The 20,651-nt window shown below is 42.2% G+C and overlaps 2 protein-coding genes across 5 annotated transcripts in view; one reads left to right on the top strand and one right to left on the bottom strand.

Annotated features, from left to right (window-relative positions):
- Positions 1–4,994, bottom strand: part of TCAF2 (TRPM8 channel associated factor 2) — a 22,324-nt gene extending 17,330 nt beyond the window's left edge. Inside the window, exons 1-2 of one of the 4 annotated variants that reach the window (XM_050710118.1) lie at positions 4,918–4,994; positions 403–552 (exon numbers count right to left, since the gene is read on the bottom strand). The gene's annotated coding sequence lies outside the window, so the exon portion shown is untranslated. Of the gene's footprint in view, positions 1–402; positions 2,038–4,917 lie in introns of those variants that run through there. The other 3 variants (XM_050710119.1, XM_035545701.2, XM_050710125.1) reach the window with 3 other exon arrangements.
- On the top strand, positions 4,973–20,651 carry FKBP4 (FKBP prolyl isomerase 4). Its single transcript, XM_035545700.2, has 10 exons — positions 4,973–5,276; positions 7,883–8,027; positions 9,325–9,467; positions 12,188–12,308; positions 12,856–13,012; positions 14,325–14,415; positions 14,754–14,837; positions 15,594–15,779; positions 16,945–17,184; positions 19,759–20,651. The coding sequence occupies exons 1-10, from the start codon at positions 5,193–5,195 to the stop codon at positions 19,855–19,857; spliced, it is 1,350 nt and encodes a 449-aa protein (XP_035401593.1). The 5' UTR covers positions 4,973–5,192; the 3' UTR covers positions 19,858–20,651.

The raw sequence follows: 20,651 nt of genomic DNA, 5'->3' as shown, positions 1-20,651 counted from the left end.
GTCCTTTCCAACTAGATGAAGCCAGTGTCACTGGTTCAAGGCCTATATGGAGAACTGAAATGACACTGGGCTCCAGAAATGCCTTTATATGAGTTTTGTCCCAGAATAGCTAACTTAGAACAGAAATTTCATGCCTCGAGCAATGCCCTTTGGCATGCTAGATTACACTCACAGCTGGAACTTTAAGATTCCATGTTCTGCCAGGTGACTGTAAGAAGAAGCTTTGAACCCATTACAGGAGAATATCATAATCCTCTTGTGTCATTGTGGAGCAGGTCCTCAAAGCTCTTCCCAGACATTCATCCAACCAATCTTGAAATTATCAACTCAACTATTTCCTGCTCATCTACATTCCAAATTGAAACAAAAAAGGCAAACATTATCTGCATCAGAAGTCCTTACCTCCACAGAGAGCCTACAACATGCATTCTCATTAGTCTGGGATAGAAACAAAGAAGAGTGACCGTAGAAACCTGGAGAATGTTGTCCTCATAGGCCCTGTAGAATGACCAGTACCATGGCAAGTCCCAGTATCCATATGGCAACAGTGACCTGCAAGGGCACGATAACTTAAAAAAAAATAATTTAAAGGCTACAAGACACAGGAAGGAGGATACATTTATGTCAACACAGTCAAAAAAAAAACAAACAAACAAACTAGAAGTCATAATCTGAAGTGCTTAAGAAAGCTGATGACATACAATACACATGAAGATTTATTTCTTCTCCACAAGATTGTCTGAGCTGTGTGACAATGCTCTTTTTAACAAGGAAAAAAAAATGTTGCCAGTTCAGAAGAAAAAAAAATCATATTATTTTTGAACTGTGTAGCATAAATGCAAATTTAACGTACATAAAAACTGCAAGTGTACTTAAAAGTTTTGTGATATTCTTATAAAGAAATCCAGTGTCTACCCTGTAAGAATAAGTAGGCACTACAGCTGGCTTAAGCATACAAGTGAGAGCTTGGGCTGCTGCTACGACAGTAACATACTCAAGCTCTGCCCTGCCAGATGATCAGGAACTTGGTCTCCGACAGGGTATGAAAAACATTCAGCAGAACTGTGAAGCTGGATCACTTCAGAATGGGCTCAAATTTGTGTTAATCTGAAGATGGGGACAAAAACTCTCAGGACTGAACAACTCAGATATGTCCTGCATGTTTCTCCACCTTTTTCAATATGGAAAAATGGAAAGACCAACCTATGTGTAAGAAAGGTTGTGAGGAAAAGCGATAAATCCAGGTGCAAAGAACTGTAGCTAGAACAGCACTGATACCGCACCAATGTTTTGTCTATTTCTGAGCAGAGCTGGCACAGCATCAAGATTCCCTCCAACACATTCCTACCCCCCCCAGCTCTGTGAAAGAGCAGTTGTGGTGGAGTTTAGCTGCCCAGCAGGGTGAAACCACCACAGTGTTACATAAAAAAAAGTCAAACAAATAAAGCTTAGTAGATCAATGGAAGACAGAGGCAGACAAGAAGTAGGTGAGGTTGTGAAATTAACAGCAACTCAAAAATGACAAATAAAAGCTAAATACACCAAGAGCATCATCACAAAAATCCTCCAACAGTTTATACCTTCCAAAGGTGGCTGTTGATAAAAGCCATATGGAGAAAAAATGTAATCCATACAGACTGACAGAACCAGGTTAACAAAGACAAGGCCAAGATAGCAATTACTAAAGGAAGTTACTATTTTTTTAATAGTATTAGAGTTATTAGAAAACAAGTTGAAAACAAATACAGTATAATTTTCAGTAAAGGTGCAGCAGAATCTATCAGGCAATTGCCACCTGTAATTAGTTATTGGTAGTACTTTCCTATGGAAAAAATCAACAGGGATTGCCCATCCTTTCTGATGATATTAACGTGCACGCACTAGGGCTACTCACTGTCTAACAGAATGCAAAGAAATAGAAATCCTTAGTGTCTAAACACACAGCTGAACAGCAATCTCAATTACTTCTTAAAGATAAGGAAAGACCACAATGAAAGTATGTATATAACATCTGCCTGGGTGATTTTAAATAATTTTGCATTTGAAAATGTAATTAAAATTTTAATTAAAATTGAATTTGACTAAATTCCTAAGAACTGAAAGTAGACTCATGGGCAATGATCAGTAAAGACACAGATGCCAGAGATGTTTATACAAAAAAGTCCTACTTACTCTTTTTTAAAATCTCTATCTGTGATCCAAAAAGGACAGCACGTATCACATAAATGAAATTCCCAAATAATATGAAGTATTTATGTGCAGAAGCACAGGAGAAGGAACCATAACCTTACTAGAAAATAACTTAGAAAATGAGAACTTTCATTTAAGTAAGTCCTATGGCCTGTAGTTTCAGAAAAGTGCTGACATCTGCTGGTGAACAACGAAAAGAACAGCTACAAAATCTCAGAATTGCAGATACAGAGCCCTTTTCCAATCCTACGGTGGAGGGTTTGGGTCTCATTTGCATGCCTGCTATATTATGCTATGTATTATATATATTATGTTCGGATTATTCCCCTTTAAATGCTGCTAGGTTTTGAAGCAGGGGATGAGTGTAACACCACAGTTCTTCATTTGAAGAGAAAGAAACCTGTGTCAAATGCTCTTTGGATGTGGACCATGCCAATCTACTGCTGTCTGCAGTGATGTGGTAAAGGATAAGGAGAAACAACAACTTTCTCTCTTCTAAACTAAAAGGACAGCACAGGACTTGTTTTGCTATATACTATCAAGAGCAGGGGAAAGCAAGGATAACAGGACAACTCACTGAATCTGAGAATGACAAATGGATAAGGTGTAACTTGGCTGGCAGGCAGTGGCTGACATCCTTAATGGCCTAACATGAAGTGTCACACAAATTAGCAGCATAGGGTTAGACTGATGAACGTTTGTGCCTTACCGTAGGCTTCAAGAGTAACACCACTGCTTGCAACATCAACAACAAAGCACAATTCATATAAACTAGTCATTTCCTCCTTATTATGCATCATTATATTTTATAATGCACCAAGCAGAGGTACTACAAGCTGATCTCTTAAATCATATTATTTTTCAACTTAGTAGAAGCTACAGCTGAGCTGTGTTGCTCTCTGCGCACCGTTTAATGGCTTTATGTCCAAACCTTGTTATATATAACAAGTCTTTACATAAACCTATTCATAAACATAACAAGTTGCAGACAAGCATTAGCCAGGCTTCACCTCCTGCAAGTCTGTTCCAGAGTCTCACTGCAATTAGTTGGTTTAGGACATTTTATTGCCCAGGCTATTCTCTGCTATTTTAGGTACTCTTCTTACTTGCCTTTCAGCAGTAGCCTGAAAGCTAGTGCCAAAAAATTTCATTTTCACCTCTCCTACTTGTACCGTTCAAGTTCTGAAATCTTTCATACTCTCCCCACCTTGCTTAGTTACTCTCTTTAACTTTCAAAATTGTCTCTACTGTTTATCTTCTGAAAACAGGCCTGATATGACATTGAGGTTCCTTTCCAGTGCTGTGGTATTATAAACATATTTTAAAAGTCTTAAAGGGCTTAAAAGAAGAGACACAGACTTTTTGTCTCTCTTGTGACCTGTCTTCCACCCTAGCATAACCTAGTGAAAACAGTGTCATTGATATCACCTAAAACACCCCCTGCCTCTTTTCTATTCTCTGCGCCTTCTTTTCCATAAAGCACCCCAATAGACAACTCATTTTCAACTTTTGTGTATTGCACCTTAATGGAAGCCCTTAGACAACATCTAAGCAGTCTTTGAAAAGTTACTAAGGGATGTAGCCAGCCTGATGTTCTGGGTTTAAATCACTTCTGGAGGAGTCTGCACTGCAACTGAGGGGAATGGCTGAAAATATACGAGGTGCAGAACATCTCCAAAAAATCTCCACTAAAAGACTTACCTCCTTTTTTTACTATTTATCACTTTCTTAAACTCGGTTCCAGCATATTTGGAAACTGTGGTTAATTTGGCACCGTTTCTACACACCACAATTTTTAAAAGCTGGAACATAAAGTCTACAACATACAGCTCAAGCAATACGAGTACAAAACAGAATCTGCATTGCCCAACAAAAACACTTAGCACTGTGAGGACACATTAGTCAGAGGACGGATGAAAAAGTGCCTCCACGTTTTTGCTGTCTCCACTAAGAAGACCTGTTGGACCAGAACCAGCTTAGATGCTTTTCTCTGCGCACCCCAGCAGATCACGGTCTGGTTTATGGTATGCACAGAACCAGCTTTGTACCTGCCGCAGATTTAATCTGCAAATTCATCCATGGGAACTGCGAACTATCAGCAGCTAGAACCTTCTGGACCAAACGCATCCAGAAACTGTTCCTTTCTCTCTCACCCTTCTTCACGCTTAATCCTCGGTTTGAAGCTGCACTAAAACGTGTTTCTGCCTGGGGCTGGAAGGCACACCTTTTGAGGGGAAATCTGTGGATTTTGCACGTTCTGTCTACCTGGGGGACTACAGCCGTCCCCCTGCCCGTGGGCCGGCAGGGGCCGCTGCGCTGCTCGCCCGCTGCCCGTGGGCGAGCGGGGAAGGAAAGTTCAGGAAGGGCCGGGAAGGTGCCGCGCGGAGGCACGCACGTTCCGCTGCCCTTACTGCTGCCAGAGGTGCTGGACAAGGCCGCAGCCTGCCTTTACATCCCCGCAGGCGGCACCACCCGGCCCACAGCGCCGTACAGCCCGCGGGGGTCGCACCGCGGTGCCGCCCCTCGGCTCGGCAGCGTCCCAGCGGGGGGGCTGGCGGCAGAAGCGCCCCCAGCCCGTCCCCACGGGCCGCGGAGGGCAGGGGGCTGCCTGCCAGCACGCGGCTCCTCGCGGGGCCGGGAGTCCCCCATTGCTCCCCGCACAGAGCCCTGCCTGCGACATCCTCCGAGACCCGCGCCCCCTCTGCCCGCCCCCGGCCCGCCGCGCACTTTCACCCCGGCCCCTGGCGCCCCGGCGCGGCGATCGCGCTGCGGCAGCCTCTAGAAACTTCTCGGTCCCTCCCTCTCCCCCTCCCCTTCCTCCTCCTCCTCCTCCTCCTCCTCCCCCTCCCCCTCCCCGCTGACCCGGGGCCGGCGCTGCGGCGAAGGCAGGAGGGAACAGAGGCGCGGCGACTGGAGCCCGCGGCGCAGCGCGGAGCCAGACCCGGCCCTGTCCCTGTCCCTGTCCCTGCCCCGGCGCAGCGGTGGCAGCAGCGGCGAGCGGGATGACGGCGGAGGAGATGAAAGCGGACGGGGCTCCCCTGGAGGGGGTGGACATCACGCTTAAGCGGGATGAGGGCGTCCTCAAGGTACACGCCGGCTGCGGCGCGGTCCCCTCGGGGATCGGGAAGGGGAGGGGGGCGGTGTCCCCACCGTGTCACCCCGCACGGCCCTTGCGGTCAGGCATTACCGGCGGGGGCGGCCGCCGCCACCTCCGCAGCCGCCGCCTGTGTGCGGGGCTCCCCGCGGCGGCCGGGGGCGAGCCGGGGTCCGGCCTCCCTCCCTCCTGCCCGGCCTCCCCGCGGGGCGCAGGGCAGGGGAGCCGGGGCCGAGCCGTGCCGTACCCGCTGGTTCGGGGGCCCGGGCCCGTCCCGCCCCCAGCACGTGTTGCTGGCCGGGGGCTAAAGATGGAGCCCGGGCAGCGCCACCATGTGCGTGTGGTGGCCCCGCGGGCTGGCGTGGGGCAGCGCTGCCCTGCGGTACCGCGCTGCGGGAGCCCGGCTCTGTCGGCCCGGCGGCCGGGCTCTCCATCTTGCTGCGAGCGGCTCCGGCGGCCTGAGATGGCGCGTCTCAGGGCCCGAAGGAGACGTGCTCGGCGACAGGAGCCGGAGCGGCCGCCCCTTGGTGCGGCTCCCCGGGACGAGCGAGCCGCCGGCGGGAGCTGGCCGCAGGGCTGGGTCGTGCCCTGCGCTGGGAATGCCCCCAGTCTTCCCTTCGCATTTGCATGTCGGTTGGTCAGGGTAGTAGAATTAGTACCGTGAGGGGGAGTTGCAGGAGCTTCCTCCTCCATCAAATATTTCCAATTTCCATATCTCTAGAAACTTCTCCAGTCTCTCTTAAAAACTTTCCACAGCAATCGCTAGAAGTCTTCTTTAATCGCAGTGAAATTGGAGTCTTAGCGTTAGGGGAGATGAAGAGGAGCAGGACAGAGAGGACAAAATTCTCTTTTTAGCCTTCAGAGCCTTTTGGTTTTAGGTTCTGTGTTTGTCATAGTGACGCTTTCAGGAAGGATGCTGGGGACCTCACTGAGAAATGCTTGGTTTTATACTCTCTCAAATGTTTCTTACCGATACACTCTGCTTAGAGTTTCAAGATTTTGCATGTATCACAGTATAACGTTGGAGTTCTCATATATCATATACATAGCTCCCAAGGAGCTGCCTGGAGGTCTCTTGCATCTTGGCTGCTTGAACACAGTAAAAGGCAGTAAGTATCCATCTACTGTATGCAGTACCCACCTTTTGATGGAGAAGCAGGTGATACTAAAAAAAAAAAAAACCACACCAGGAGTGGGATTATGAACTTTAAAGGTGAAAGATTGTAGAGACCATGAAATCTAGCCAGGGCGCCTCCACGGACTTTATTTTCGCAGTGATTGCAGGATACACATATTAAAACCAAGGAGGCTAACTCTGAACCTAATTTACACCAATTTTGTGCTGGTATCATTGCACTGATTCCAGGAGAGTTTTTTTTCATTTGTTCATTAGCTTCATATCAGAATGGTATCCAGAGGTTTTCACCTGGTGTTACTGCATGTATTTGCACTATTTCTAGTGTAAGCATTTAAGCACAGAAACAAATACTTGCAATAACAATATGAACAGAAAAATCAGGTTCCTACATCTGCAAGGGAAATGTAAATGCTATTGAAAATAGGGCTGCCATACTTACGAGAAATTATTTTTGAGTCTCCTGAAAATGAATTAAATGCAAAATACTAATGTTGTACAAATACTGAAAATGAGATAATCAGTGTTTGATGTTGTATAACCTGTTATGACACTTTAAGAATCTGACATTTGGAAAAGCTTAGTAAATTTTCAGTAAATGCAGTTACTCTTCCAAAGTGATTTCAGATTCATTGCTTTGAAGCTACTAGACAAGTCTGTGCATGATGTAGTACAGGCTGGTTACTAGATTCACATTATTTTCATATACGTCTTTTCAATTCTCTGTTAAAGAGATTGCTTAAATTTTTGCTTTCTTTGGGAGGAAAGAAGATCAATAGATCTCTTTTTAGCTCTGATGCTCATAACTGCTGTAGCACAGAGGTGGTGGAGGATAAGGGCAGGGTGTGCAGAGTGAGGTCCAGGCATCTCTCTCTGTTCACAGTGTTCCCTCCCTAGGAAACTGAGCAGGTAGTATTCCCCTCCTTCCCTTCCCCCCCGGTGAGCTTTGCATAACTGTCAGGTTTAACTGGAGTAATTTCAGATTACCTGTTGGAATAGACCTCGTATGGGAGGAATCACGATGTTTTCTTGTTTGTGCTTTGCCTAGAACACTGAACTTCTTGGTAATGATACAGTAGTGGCAAGGAAAATACTTGAATAAAACAGACCAAAAAAAAACCTGGTTGGTGGTTTTTCTGATTAAGTTTAAAGATCATACAAAATACTGTCAAGGAAGTTTAAATGACATTGGTAACTATAGATGGAGAGATTTGTAAGCTGGTGCCAACTGTTGCCAGTTAAATTCTTGTATCACAGTAGAGCCATCTTGAGGTTCCTGCATTTAAAACACGATTAATCTGTAGACAATCTAGTCGGTCAGTTCCTTCCCTGATAACTGAAACAAGCCTGCAAATCCCTTACTGGCTGAAGATAGTAATGCATGTACCTTGAGTAAATGGAATTAATGTCCAACAGGCAGGTGTAGTATTCATCATCTTAGTGTTGCTTACTGTTTTTTTCAGGTTGTCAAGAGAGAAGGCAGTGGGACAGAGTCGCCGATGATAGGTGATAAAGTGACCGTCCATTATACAGGATGGCTCCTCGATGGCACAAAATTTGACTCCAGTCTGGACAGGAGAGACAAGTTTTCATTTGACTTGGGGAAAGGTAATATTTTATGTTTGGTTTTAATCTTGGGAGTATTGAGATGGAATTCCCTTGCATGTGTGGTTCATTCCCATATTAAAGTTACTATTTAAATGTGTTTTCAGAGCTTAAAGTTTATTTACTTAGAACAGCACAGTCAGAACTGCTTTGAAATCTTTCTGAATGTGCATGCTGTATACCTGCCTGCTGGAGAATTCATGGAGCCTCAGACAAAGCCCTTTAGGGGAAACACCTGATGGGAATTCACCCTGAAGCAGAGTGATAAAGGGTAGTTAAATAACCAGAGTGTGCATTTTGTTGATTGTTTTTTTTGCAAACTACTTCTGCAAGCAACTCAAATTCAAGAGTACTTAATTGTGGCCAGATTGGTCACAATTGGGACAGGGTGCACAGATACTGGGGCATGGTGCACAGGGGCAACTGTCAGCTGCAGCTGAAGAATGATGAAATGTACTCCTTCTTTCCCTAAATTCCCAAATTAACCCAAATCTGAATGTGGAAGTAAATCCTGTCGTAATCAAAAGCCTTCATTTTTTGAATGCAAAAATCCAAACATCCTAGTTCAGCAAATCTTATTACTCAATCTTTGTTTTTTCACTAGCAGTTCTCTACCTGCTGCTCTTTTATTTTGGAGTTAAATTCTGCAGTGTCCTGAAATCTGGGATGATACCAAGTTTACTCAAATAATTGAGTCTGATTGAGTTAAAAGGAGACAGGAGTAGGAGAGCTTGAATGAGAGGATTTTGTTACTTGAGATTACAGCTTCTGTTCCCTTTCCTCATTAGAAGGGATACTATGCCTCCCCCCCCGCCCATTCTGTTACAAGTGCATGTAACTTTTAGTTACCACTTGTGCTGGTCTTTGCCAACTGATAAAGTACAGAGAGAAAAGGCTGTTGTTTCGGGTTGTTTTCAAAATACAAGCAACCAATCTCTCACCCTAAGACCTTCTGCTCCAAAGAGTTTATTGTTATTTTCTCCACACTTGAGATTGTGCCAGGCTCTTCAGGAATCGTCTGTGTCTAGATAACTTGTATTCTCTATGGGCGAGGAAGTAAGGGGAGGAAAAGAATCACTATATCTAGAATGAAGAAATGTACACAAATTTGAGTGCCCAAGTAACTTTGTAACTTGATTACAGTTAAAACTGACGTACATAAACCAGAATGGGCACGAGTCTTTTAGTAGTTCTGCTCTGTCTTAGGTTTTGTGTACTAAAAGTGATGATGCTCAATTTCAGAGTTGATGATGTCTTTCATGTGTGTCTAGCAATCACGACTGAAATTTGACTTCTACAGGTGAGGTGATCAAAGCATGGGACATTGCTGTGGCAACTATGAAGGTTGGCGAAATTTGTAGGATTACTTGTAAACCAGAATACGCCTATGGCTCAGCTGGGAGCCCACCAAAGATACCTCCCAATGCTACTCTGATCTTTGAGGTAAGTGGGATACAGACACTAAAACTGTACGCTCGAAGAACAAACAAAAGTCATATTTCACTGTAGAAATTGTGTGATGTAGTATCTTTTTAAATAGGAGGGTTAGGCACTTAAAATCTGTGAAGGTCACTCTTTCTTTAGTCTTCCTCTTACATTGTTTTAAAATAAATTTAATAAATAAAGCAATGCCAGCATGGTTCCTTTGCAAGTGCCATCATTGCACCAAAATTGTGTACAAATTGTCCTACAAAGAAAGCACTTTTTTTTTTTTTTGTACATGCTTGCCTGTAAAACTGATGTTGAAAGATGTAGTAGCTGTCTCATCGCTACATCAGCATTTGGAGACTGTCTTGGTTATGACCTGAAATAATGGATGTCCTTTTTTCTTTTTAATTCATAATTCTTCTGTAGAATACTGGCGCAGGGCTTGGTGGTGAAAAAAGAAATGGGAAAATTTGTAATGTCATCAGTGGCATGTTCTGGAGTGATGTAGCTTGTTTCAGACAGACTGAATAGAAACACTGGAATTGTATTAGGTATCTATCAAAATTCTAGCTGGAAATACTCCTCGTGCAGATGAATATTCAATTTCTTTTGCATTCCGCGTATCTTTAGTTCAGTGTCATGAATGTCAACAGCAATAGCTTTGAATTTCCTTTTTTTTTTTTTTTTTTTTTTTTTTTTTTTTTTTCTTAAACAAGGTACTTAGTATAAACAATGCTGAATATACTGGCTTGCTCTTTTGTGCTGTTTTTACTACTGTTTTACTCGAAGATAGGATAGCAAAACATTTTCTTCTTAATTTTGTAGCTGTTAGACAAAGTTTCTTTTGTGACTAGATGTGTTTTTTCTGTCTTGTCTTGGTACTCCCACTTCAAACTGTGATTTTCATTAGAGACTTGAAAGACCATTTGAAGAAGTTTTAGGCTGGTTAGTCATCTGCATTAAAACCAGCTTTTAAAAATTCTAAACAATTTGTTGCAGCAGCAATTCTAGATAAAAGGTAGGAGATGTGCCATCTATCACAGGAGAGATCATGTTTTTGTTGTATTTGTAAAATACCTTGTTTACATTTCTTTCTCAGTGACTAATGAGTTTGGTCATCTTGGTTTCTTCTTTGTCTTTTTCTTGGAGATTTTTTTTTTTTTCCCAAAATGATCATAGAGTCATAGAATGGTTTGGTTTGGAAGCGACCTTAAAGATCATCTAATTACAACCACACTGCCATGGGCAGGGACACCTCCCACTAGATCAAGTTGCTCAAAGCCCCATCCAGCCTGGCCTTGAACACTTCCAGGGATGGGGCATCCACAGCTTCTCCGGGCAACCTGTTCCAGTGCCTCACCATCCTTACAGTAAAGAATTTCTTCCTTATATCTAATCTAAATCTCCCCTTTTTTTAGTTTAAAGTCATTACCCCTTGTACTATCAGTGCAGTCCCTGATAGAGTCCCTCTCCTGCTGTCTTATAGGCCCCCTTTAGATACTGGTGGAAGGCCGCTATAAGGTCTCCCTGGGGCCTTCTCTTCTCTGGGCTGAACAACCCCAACTCCCTCAGCCTGTCCTCATAGGAGGGGTGCTCCAGCACTCCGATCATCTTCGTGGCCCTCCTCTGGACACGCTCTAATACCTCCATGTCCTTCTTGTGCTGGGGGCCCCAGAGCTGAAGACAGTACTCCAGGTGGGGTCTCACAAGAGCAGGATAAAGTGGGAGAATCACATCCCTTGACCTGCTGGCCATGCTTCTTTTGATGCAGCCCAGGATATGGTTGGCTTTCTGGGATGCAACAGCACATTGCTTCTCGTCAAGCAACACCCCCAGGTCCTTCTCCTCAGACCTACTGTCAATCCATTCTCTGCCCAGCCTGTATTTGTGCTGGGGTTGTCCCAGCCCAAATGCAGGACCTTGCACTTGGCCTTGTTGAACTTCATGAGGTTCGTGCAGGCCCGCATCTTAAGTCTGTCCAGGTCCCTCTCTGGATGGCATCCCTTCCTTCCAGTGTGTGGACTGCACCACACAGCTTGGTGTCATCAGCAAGCTTGCTGAGGGTGCACTCGATCCCACTGTCCATATTGCTGACAAAGATATTAAATGCTAGTCCCAAACCAACCCCTGAGGAATAACACTTGTTACTGTTCTTTACTTTGATATTGAGGTGTTGACTGCAACTCTTTTGAGTGTGACAATCCAACCAAATCAATTGGGAACTCATAATACATAATGATAAGGCAAGTCTAGAGGGGAGAATGTAGGAGAAATAAAACGGGAGCAGTAGCTATGTTCAGTCATGCAAGGAAGAATGATGCAGAAGTTTCGAAACTATTGTCCTTTGGACAACTCTTAAAGAAGCCAAGAATTATTATTTTTTTCAGTAGTCCTTAAGTATTGTGGTTCATGTAAGTATAACTTAGAAGCCAGTCTCACAGCCGTTTGAATTAAAGGATCTAATTTGTACTGTTGGGAGACCAAAGTTGTTGGAGGAAAAAAAAAAAAAGCCGTAAAGGCCTGAATTATCATCTGTAATTCATCTGTAGGTTTCCATTCACTATCTACTAAATACAGCATCTTCATAGTCTTGACTATCTAATATCTTACAGGATGTTAACTAAGACAGTGGCTGTCTGAACAGCTATAGTTTCAAAGAACTCTGGAGTACAAATTCCATGGGTTACTGAGTTGATGTGATGAGAATAAATGCAAGACTTTTCTTCCCTGCACAGATAGAGCTGTTTGAGTTTAAGGGGGAGGACCTCACTGATGATGAAGATGGTGGCATCATCCGAAGAATCCGTAAGAAAGGAGAAGGCTACTCCAAGCCCAATGAGGGTGCTCTTGTAGAGAGTAAGTATATTATACAAATAGTACATAGCTTTACGTGTGAGAAGGCAGAACTCTTTTTCCTTACCTACAACTTCTTTGTCCTTAGAGAGAGGAATACCTAGCTTATCTCTCCTTTACCAAGTGACATAATTTATGGTAAGCTTTCATTCTTTTATTTCTAGAGAGGTTTACATTTTCAAGGAGCAGCTGTGTTCTTCAGAGACACTGAATCTGATCAAGTGCTGATCTGACAACAAAAGTTAAATGATTCTAATAAAGTAATTCTATTTGCAGAGGAACAAGAGGGGAGATAGTTCTTGCATTTGTTGTTGGAGTAGAAAAAAAAAAATCCAACACAACCTGGATGAATGATGAGGGGGGAGGGTTTATTAACTTTAGCAACAGAAGTTGTGTTTGCTACCAATAGCTAACATACATACGTAACGGTTAGAAAAGACTGGTTAGGAGGAGGCTTTGGCATTACCTGTATTAAATGTGCTACCTACCCCTTACCATGCACAGTTAACTTCTGATTTGTCTCTGGGTTGTTCTGTTTTTTTGTCAACAGTCCAGTTTGAAGGCCGATATGGAGATCGTGTTTTTGACAAGCGGGAGCTGCAGTTTGAGATTGGAGAAGGCGATAATTATGATCTTCCTCATGGTCTGGAGAAAGCAATACAGAAAATGGAGAAATCTGAGGAATCTATTTTCTATCTCAAATCCAAGTAAGCTGTTCCTGCTCTTTTGATACTTGAAGGCTTATTCCTAACATCTGGCAAGGATGATGTGTTCTGTCGCAATGTTCTTCAGATCTTCTCAGTTCTGTAGTAAAAACTTCATCAGACATGAAAATCTGATGTATGGAAAGTACAAAGCTAAGGTTATGTAGCCACTAGGTTATGAAGTAGTAGCACTCAAAATGAAATTGACTTAAGTGTCTATAGTGTTGATCCTAGTGAGTATTAAAACAGATACTGTTGCTTTCTTTAACTGACATTCTTGTGTCCCCTCTTAATGAAACTACTTACTGTACAGAAGTGCATATAAAGATACCTGGATTAAAGAACAGCCTCAGAATAGGAAAAGATCTGATAAGCCTTCCGAGCAGCCCTATGTGATATGTAGTGAGACGTTAAGAGTATCTGAAACCTTTTTCTGTTAGAAAATGCTCAATGATATTCTTAAGCAATTTGGAAAAACACGTTCAAGATTTCTGTGAGGCACGAGATTTCATAAGGCAAATTTATATCCAAACCTTTGATCATCACAGTTGTTCTTGGTTTCAGAGAGCCCTAACTCAGAGGTATGAGTGCACAATACCGTAATAGTAAATGTTCTTAAATAAAAGCAGAATTTTCCCCTTACAGTGTGAACACATTTAAAATAAGGGGAGTTTGCACTGATTAGTTCCACCAAACTCTAACTTATTTGTTTTTATTTTAAGCTTTTTAAACTGGAGTTGAATCTGGAAGAAAAAAAGCAAAGCAGTCTTATCTTGAGGGTTTTCCTGCTAGAATACAGTTTCTTAATGGAGTTTCAGGGCAGAAAGGCCTTTCTACAGGCATTTACTGTTAATCAGCAGATTTGTGCTATCTTAAGTGTACAGCTGTTTACTTAATCTGTGTATCGCTGTCTTTGCTTTTCTGAGAATACTTAGAATAGAATACAGATGTTCTGAAGAAAATAACCAGTCTTGGACTATGAATATAAAGTAGGATGTGTATAACTTCAAAGTATATGTATTTTTTTTACTTGCTGAACTTGCTTTCCCTTCACATAAACAACAGCAAGCTCAAAAAAAGGGGAAAAAAGCATTTAATAGGCAAATCAATCCCTTTTTTTTCCAAACTCTCCCCTATCTTGTGCTTGTTAATTTTGGAAAAGTATCTGGAATTGTTCAAGCCTTTGTCTTGCAGTAATGCTATATAGGCAGACTTGCATGTTGTTTGTTTGTTTGTTTTGCCTCAAGCTTCCTGTGTAAGAGATCATGGTTGTTTGGATAGTTTTTCAACTTTCCCCCCTCCCCCAATCTTTCAGCTATGGTTTTGGAAGTGCTGGGAAGGAGAAATTTCAGATCCCTCCAGATGCAGAACTACAGTATGAAGTGAAACTCAAGAGCTTTGAAAAGGTGGGAATAGGAGATGAAGTTCCAAACAGACTGGGAGGAGGGGGAAGAAGTGTGGGTGCAGCTTAAACAAGGACAATGGTATCCTTGAACTTTGGACCTGAAGTGAGGAAGTTGCTGTAGTAGGTGGTGATGAGACTTTGAGAGCTCTTGGGTTAAATTGTCCTTACTGGATCCCTGTCTGTTGCTGTCAGTGCCTCTTCTGCTCTAGAGCTCAGTTTCTAGTAGCGTAAAACTGCTTTTTCCAAGTCTATCTTTACTGTACTGTTATTGTGAATAGTGTAGCCACACATTTTCCCAAGAAATTACATTGCTGTCTTGAACTGTTCCTGTTTGGATAGGCTAAGGAGTCTTGGGAAATGAATACAGAAGAGAAGCTGGAACAAAGCTGTATGGTGAAGGAGAGAGGCACTCAGTACTTCAAGGTAAATTACAAACCCGCAATAATAGTATCATTTCTTAGTCCATGTTATGAACTGGTAATGATGATCTACAGCTTCGGTCATTTTGGAGTGGTGTTTATTGGTATTCTCTGTGTCATTTTACAGGGAAGAATTTTGGGAGGGAGAAGGTGTCTTCAAAAAAAAAAACAAAAAACAACCTCAGAGTTGCAGTGTCTGAATGCTTGCTGCTCTGTTCTGTTCTGTAGTTCTCTGTATCAGAGCTGTTTGTACTTAGAGATAACTTTGGGGCAAACATTGAGTAGTGGCAAGGTTACAGTATTTAAGCTCCTGCTGTGGGATGGTGCTGTGAATGAACAACTTTCATTTGGGTAGGTAGAGATGTGTGGAGAAGCAGTGTTTCAAACAATTTGATGAGCAGAAGGCAGACTTTACCGTGATTTTCATGGCATTGTGATGGTTGTACTGTTTTGAAAAAGCCCAATCTTGTTTTGTATCAGAAGTTGAACACAAGGTGGTAGCTGAGAGTAAAGTATCAATGCTGGCCAATGTGTTCAGCTTTAGTGGGGAAACCAGTAGGTGGTATGATTCCTTAAGATTTACTGTTCTATGCAGTAGTGATACACTATGACAGAAGTAGTATACTTTTGATGATAGAAGTTTTTCTGATTATTCTGAAGTATTTCTTCAGACCTATTGCTTAAGGTAAGCAGAAGAGGCAAGGTGGGGTAAAAGTTACTGTGATGAGCTGTGTGGAAAATTAAATTGTCTCGTTTACAGGAGGGGAAATACAAACGGGCAGCATTACAGTATAAGAAGATTGTGTCATGGCTGGAGCATGAATCAGGACTCTCTGAGGAGGAGGATACAAAAGCCAAGAGCTTGAGGCTTGCTGCCCACCTTAATCTAGCTATGTGCCATCTCAAGCTGAAGGAGTACTCCCAGGCTTTGGAGAACTGCAACAAGGTAGTAGAATTTATTCATTTTTAAGGTGCTCAAGTGGTCTGACAATTTATCTCTTGCTTTAATAATTTGAGGAATATCAGGCCATGTGGCGTCTGAACTTTATCATCAGCTGGCAGGTGGGTAGTAACAAACACACAACAAAAATATCCAGCACCTTAAGTTCATAGTGGTATTTGGAATATCTTTTACTAACTTGCTGGTACATTAACTAAGAATATTTGAGCATTTAGAAATCAGAAGCAGGAACACATGATCATAGAATGGCTTGGGTTGGAAGGGACCTCAAAGATCATCTACTTCCAACCTCCCTGCCGTAGGCAGGGATGCCACCACTAGATCAGGTTGCTCAGGACCTCATCTAACGTGGTCTTGAACACCTCCAGGGATGGGGCATCCACAACCTCTCAGGCGTTCCAGTGCCTCACCACCCTCTGATTTCCTTCAAAATCTCCCCTCTTTTAGTTTAAAAGATTTAAAAGACAACATTCTCCCTTGTCCTGTCATTGTCTGATTGAGCAAAGAGTCTCTCTCCATCATTTTAATCAGTTCCCCTTATGTACTGAAAGGTCACAACAAGGTCACGCCGGAGCCTCCTCTTCTCCAGGCTAAACATCCCCAGCTCTCTTAGCTGTTCTTCACAGGAGAGGCACTCTGGCCCCTTGATCATCTTTGTGGCCTTCCTCTGGACCCGCTCTAACAGCTCCACATCCTTCTTGTGCTGGGTGCTCCTCACCTGGTTGCAGTATTCCAGGTGGGGCCTCACCAGGGCTGAGTAGAGGGGGACAATCAACTCCTTTGACCCACTGGCCACTCCTCTTTTAATGCAGCCCAAGATGCCGTTGGCCTTCTGGGCTACGAGCACACACTGCCAGCTCATGTTGAGCTTTTCATCCACCAAAGTGGATGAAAGAAGATAGTAATGTTGGCGAAAGTCCAGCAAAGAGCTGGGATAGAGCCAGGACTAACTCCCAGACTTGCTGGTTCTCTGTCAGATGGCCTACTATATCTTTTTCTACTTAATTCTAATGTATTTGATTCGATTTATTAGTAAGTCCTGACAAGACTGAAAATCAGAAGGTTCAGTTTGTAGCAGTTACTGATGTTCTGACTGCATGTTATTTAAAAAACATTTCTTTTTTCTTTTTTTTTCCTTTTTTAAATGCAGGCACTTGAATTGGATAGCAGCAATGAAAAAGGCCTCTTCCGGCGTGGAGAAGCCCACTTGGCTGTCAATGACTTTGAATTGGCCCGGGGAGATTTCCAGAAGGTGATACAACTCTATCCAAGTAACAAAGCTGCCAAAGTGCAACTAGTAACTTGTCAGCAAAAAATACGTGAGCAGCATGAGAAAGAGAAAAAGATGTATGCCAACATGTTCCAGAGGCTTGCAGACAAAGACTTAAAGGTAAGTAACACTGCTCCAGAAGACCACAAGAGGTGATGTCACATGTTAGATAACAAATAGAGTTTTGGGTATTCAGCTTACTTCTCCCACTTACTTCTCATACAAGTGGGAGAGCACTCAAGTAGCTGCCTCTGGGGGAAAATAATGGAACAGGCAACACTCAGAATGATTAAGCCTTCTTGTTTGAACAAGACAGCTATCAGTACCAAGGGTATGACACAAAATGTTTTTAGTTAATTCAACTGATTTTGAAACAGCAGTGATGATCAGAAAGCAGTTGAAGTCGTGAGTGAGAACGTGGTAACATCTAAGAACTGAAAAAAGAGCCTTTTTTCCTTGAACTAACAGCTCTGAAGAACAGTCTATTCTGGTGTCAACATGGCCAATCTACTGAAACTTTATGCCTGTCATACAGGTAGTGCTGAAAAAAACCTTGATTTTTGTCATTGCTATTGTTTTTGTTTTCAAAGAGTAGCAGTATTTTTCTGGATTTGGTTCTCCTTCTCATGGAGAAGCATAAACAAACACACAAATGCAGATGTTCCCCACTGATTCTGCAAGGAATGTGTCATTGTCCATGAGCAGGGTAGTTACGTACCTGGCAGCCTAATGTCAGCAATGGCCCTTGCCTGCTAGATACTGACATACATACCCATCCGTTGTCTTAATATAAACAAATGAATAAATAAAAAATCTCAGCAAGATAAAGATACAGCAACCAAACTAGAATTATCTCACTTTTAGGCATCTTCACCTGTGAAACTGCAGGTTTTAATTGCTAGCTGTTTGGCTAAGCTGTGCAAATTCCTTCAGGTAGCACAGCTGCTAGGAGTCTAGTATGTTTCCCTAGGTGTGGTGTATTGCAAGATCTGCCATACAAAGAAGATTGCTGAAACAACTGATATCCGCTAAAAGTATGAAAGGGCTGTCTTCATACTTTTAAAAATGTATGCCTCAGTCCCTAAGAAGGACAGCTGGTAGAGTCATCTTCGCAAAAAGCAGATTCATGGTCTTCGCATTGCAGATCACTAAAGACACTGTAGAGAGACAGCACGCTTTCTTCCATTTTTCCCATTTACTTTAGGAAAGAATCAACTTTGTTCATTCTGCTCAATATATTGTCAGATAATATCAGAAATTGGCATGTGTTTGTATATGTTTGGTTTTTTTTTAGTAGAAGCCATCTGGCCTATTTCATATTTGTGATTTTGTATGAAAATGGATCTATGGAATATGGAACTGTAAACAAACGCCACTTAGTCCCTAGGTCAGTCTTGGTAATTTTTCTTGCAAGAAAACATGTATTCCTGCAACTTCATTTTTCTCGTTGCCTTACTCAAACTCCAACAGATTTTCTACTAGTAGGTATGGGAGAAACTCAAGAGCCCTAGAGAAAAGGGTTTGTTTAGCTAATGCCTTCTGACTCCTAAGAAAGCAGTGTGCAATATAGTTCTGAAATTCCTGACATTGGCATATCTAAACAGTCTGCTAAAGTGTGATGGCCACTATTGCATCAGTAGTCCTTTCCTTGAATTGGAATAATTCACATGTATGAATTTTTAATGGTCAAGATTGCTGCCTAAGATACTTTCTGTGAAGAGGCTTCACAGAACATTTCCAATTTCCAAGGATGACTTTTGACTGGATGACCAGTCAGGTCAACCTGTTTGACCTTTGGCTGGGTGTTTTTCGGCTGATTTCATGACTTAATTTAATGATTCTGCCCCTTTTTACCTCCCTCCCACACCAGTGCATTCTTATCTCCATGCTTGTTCTAGTCTGACCTTATAATAAAACAGCTGGTGCTAGGCTGACAGGTGGAGTAGCAATTTCATTGCAGTATTTTTTAAGGTGAGTAGGACAAGACATTTCTACCTCCGTTTACTGTGTTTGAAAATCATTGTGAGGTCAGTATGTGCAAAAAATAGGGTATGTCCTATTGTAAAAACTGATTTAGGGCCATCACTTCGTGGCTCCCTGCCTTCCACGCCTTTTTAAGTGGACTGGAAGAGCAAGGAGAAGAGCACTTTTAGAGCAGACACTTTGTCAGATTAGATTTTTCTTCCAGGTAAGCTTGTAGAGGACATCCAAGTGACTTGTTGAAGTTGCTTTTCATGAAACTAGCTGTCTGAAATATTTCTTCATAACTTGAGTTCAACTGTGCCTCTTACAAGTTGGGAGAGGAGGCAGGACGTGGGAATCACTGAAATTGAATCACATTGAAACATAAGCAGGAGAAAGAAGTTCTGTGTAGAGGCTTCCTAGATAAATTTCAGTTTGTAGAAGAACCGTTTAAGAAAGTGTTACGTGGCAAGCATGTAAATACCATATTATGAATCTTAACTACCTAATACTAGTATTATTTCTCAGCCTACTCTGGACTGCTTCTGGTTTCTTTGATACAGGAAAAAACACACAAAATTTTTCAGGTTCTCTTAGCTGAAGGTCTTAATATCTTAATTCAGTCTTGCAAGGAGTCCAGGTGTCCTAGTGATAGACATCAAATGATGTTTGTAGTATTGTCTGCAAATTTAGAAATTTTGAATAATGGAGGCTTTTTTTGTCTCTGTTTAGTCAGCTACTACTCTTCAAACCACCCACACTGAAGATGCAGAAATGAAAGATGAGCAAAATGGAGTTGAAGATAAATCTGAAGTTGACACAGAAGCATAAAAACAAAAACCCTATTCCATTAGTTTTGTAAATGAAAGAATTTCCAGTGAATTAGACCTTTATTTTTCTACCTGGTTGGACAGTGGCTTCAGAGGAACAGAAGCTGAGGCCACTATGCCATAGTCAATTACAGCTTTGTATGTATGTGAAAGAAGCTGAGTGGCAGCATAAATCTGGTTTAATCCTAGGGACTTTATTTATTCATGCGGCCTCTGTTACTGTTTGAGTTCTGTCTGGATTTACTCTGCTTGGTTTATTTGCATTTTACCATTGTGTTTGTCTTTCTGGTTCCAGCTTACTTAAATTTAGGAAGCAGAATCTGGGATTAATTTCCTTGATTTTTTTTTTTTTAATGACCTTTTCCAACAGTCCTCGTGAGATTTGAGAACAAATCAGCACTCCCTGTTCTTCTGCCTTGGCATTGTCCCCATTCCCCCATTAAATGCTGTAACCTTCCTTGTATGCCTCCCCTTTGCAAATTACTGAAGGTGAAGACTGTGAAGTCACAGCTTAAGAAATAAAGCTTCAGTTAAACTTAAGAAAACGGAACTTTTTATGGGTTTTTATTGGAATTTGCGCAGAATTAATTGAATTTACTGTCCTCTAGTCATTCAGCATTTTCTCATCCACATAGCTGTACAGTAGTGACAGTATGTTTTTCTCTATTGTTCATTATCATGTTTTCACAATCAATACAGAATCTGTTTGCAAATGAAAAAATGTTGCTGAAAATTGTAAACAAAGCATGTCTGTAACCTATGCATATAAAGTTTATTTTCCTGTTCATATTGCTA

The sequence above is a fragment of the Cygnus atratus genome, chromosome 1, assembly GCF_013377495.2.
Source record: "Cygnus atratus isolate AKBS03 ecotype Queensland, Australia chromosome 1, CAtr_DNAZoo_HiC_assembly, whole genome shotgun sequence".
NCBI classification, from domain to species: Eukaryota; Metazoa; Chordata; class Aves; order Anseriformes; family Anatidae; genus Cygnus; species Cygnus atratus.
The sequence above is the reverse complement of the archived record's forward strand: the minus strand, read 5'-3'. Positions and strand labels throughout refer to the sequence as shown.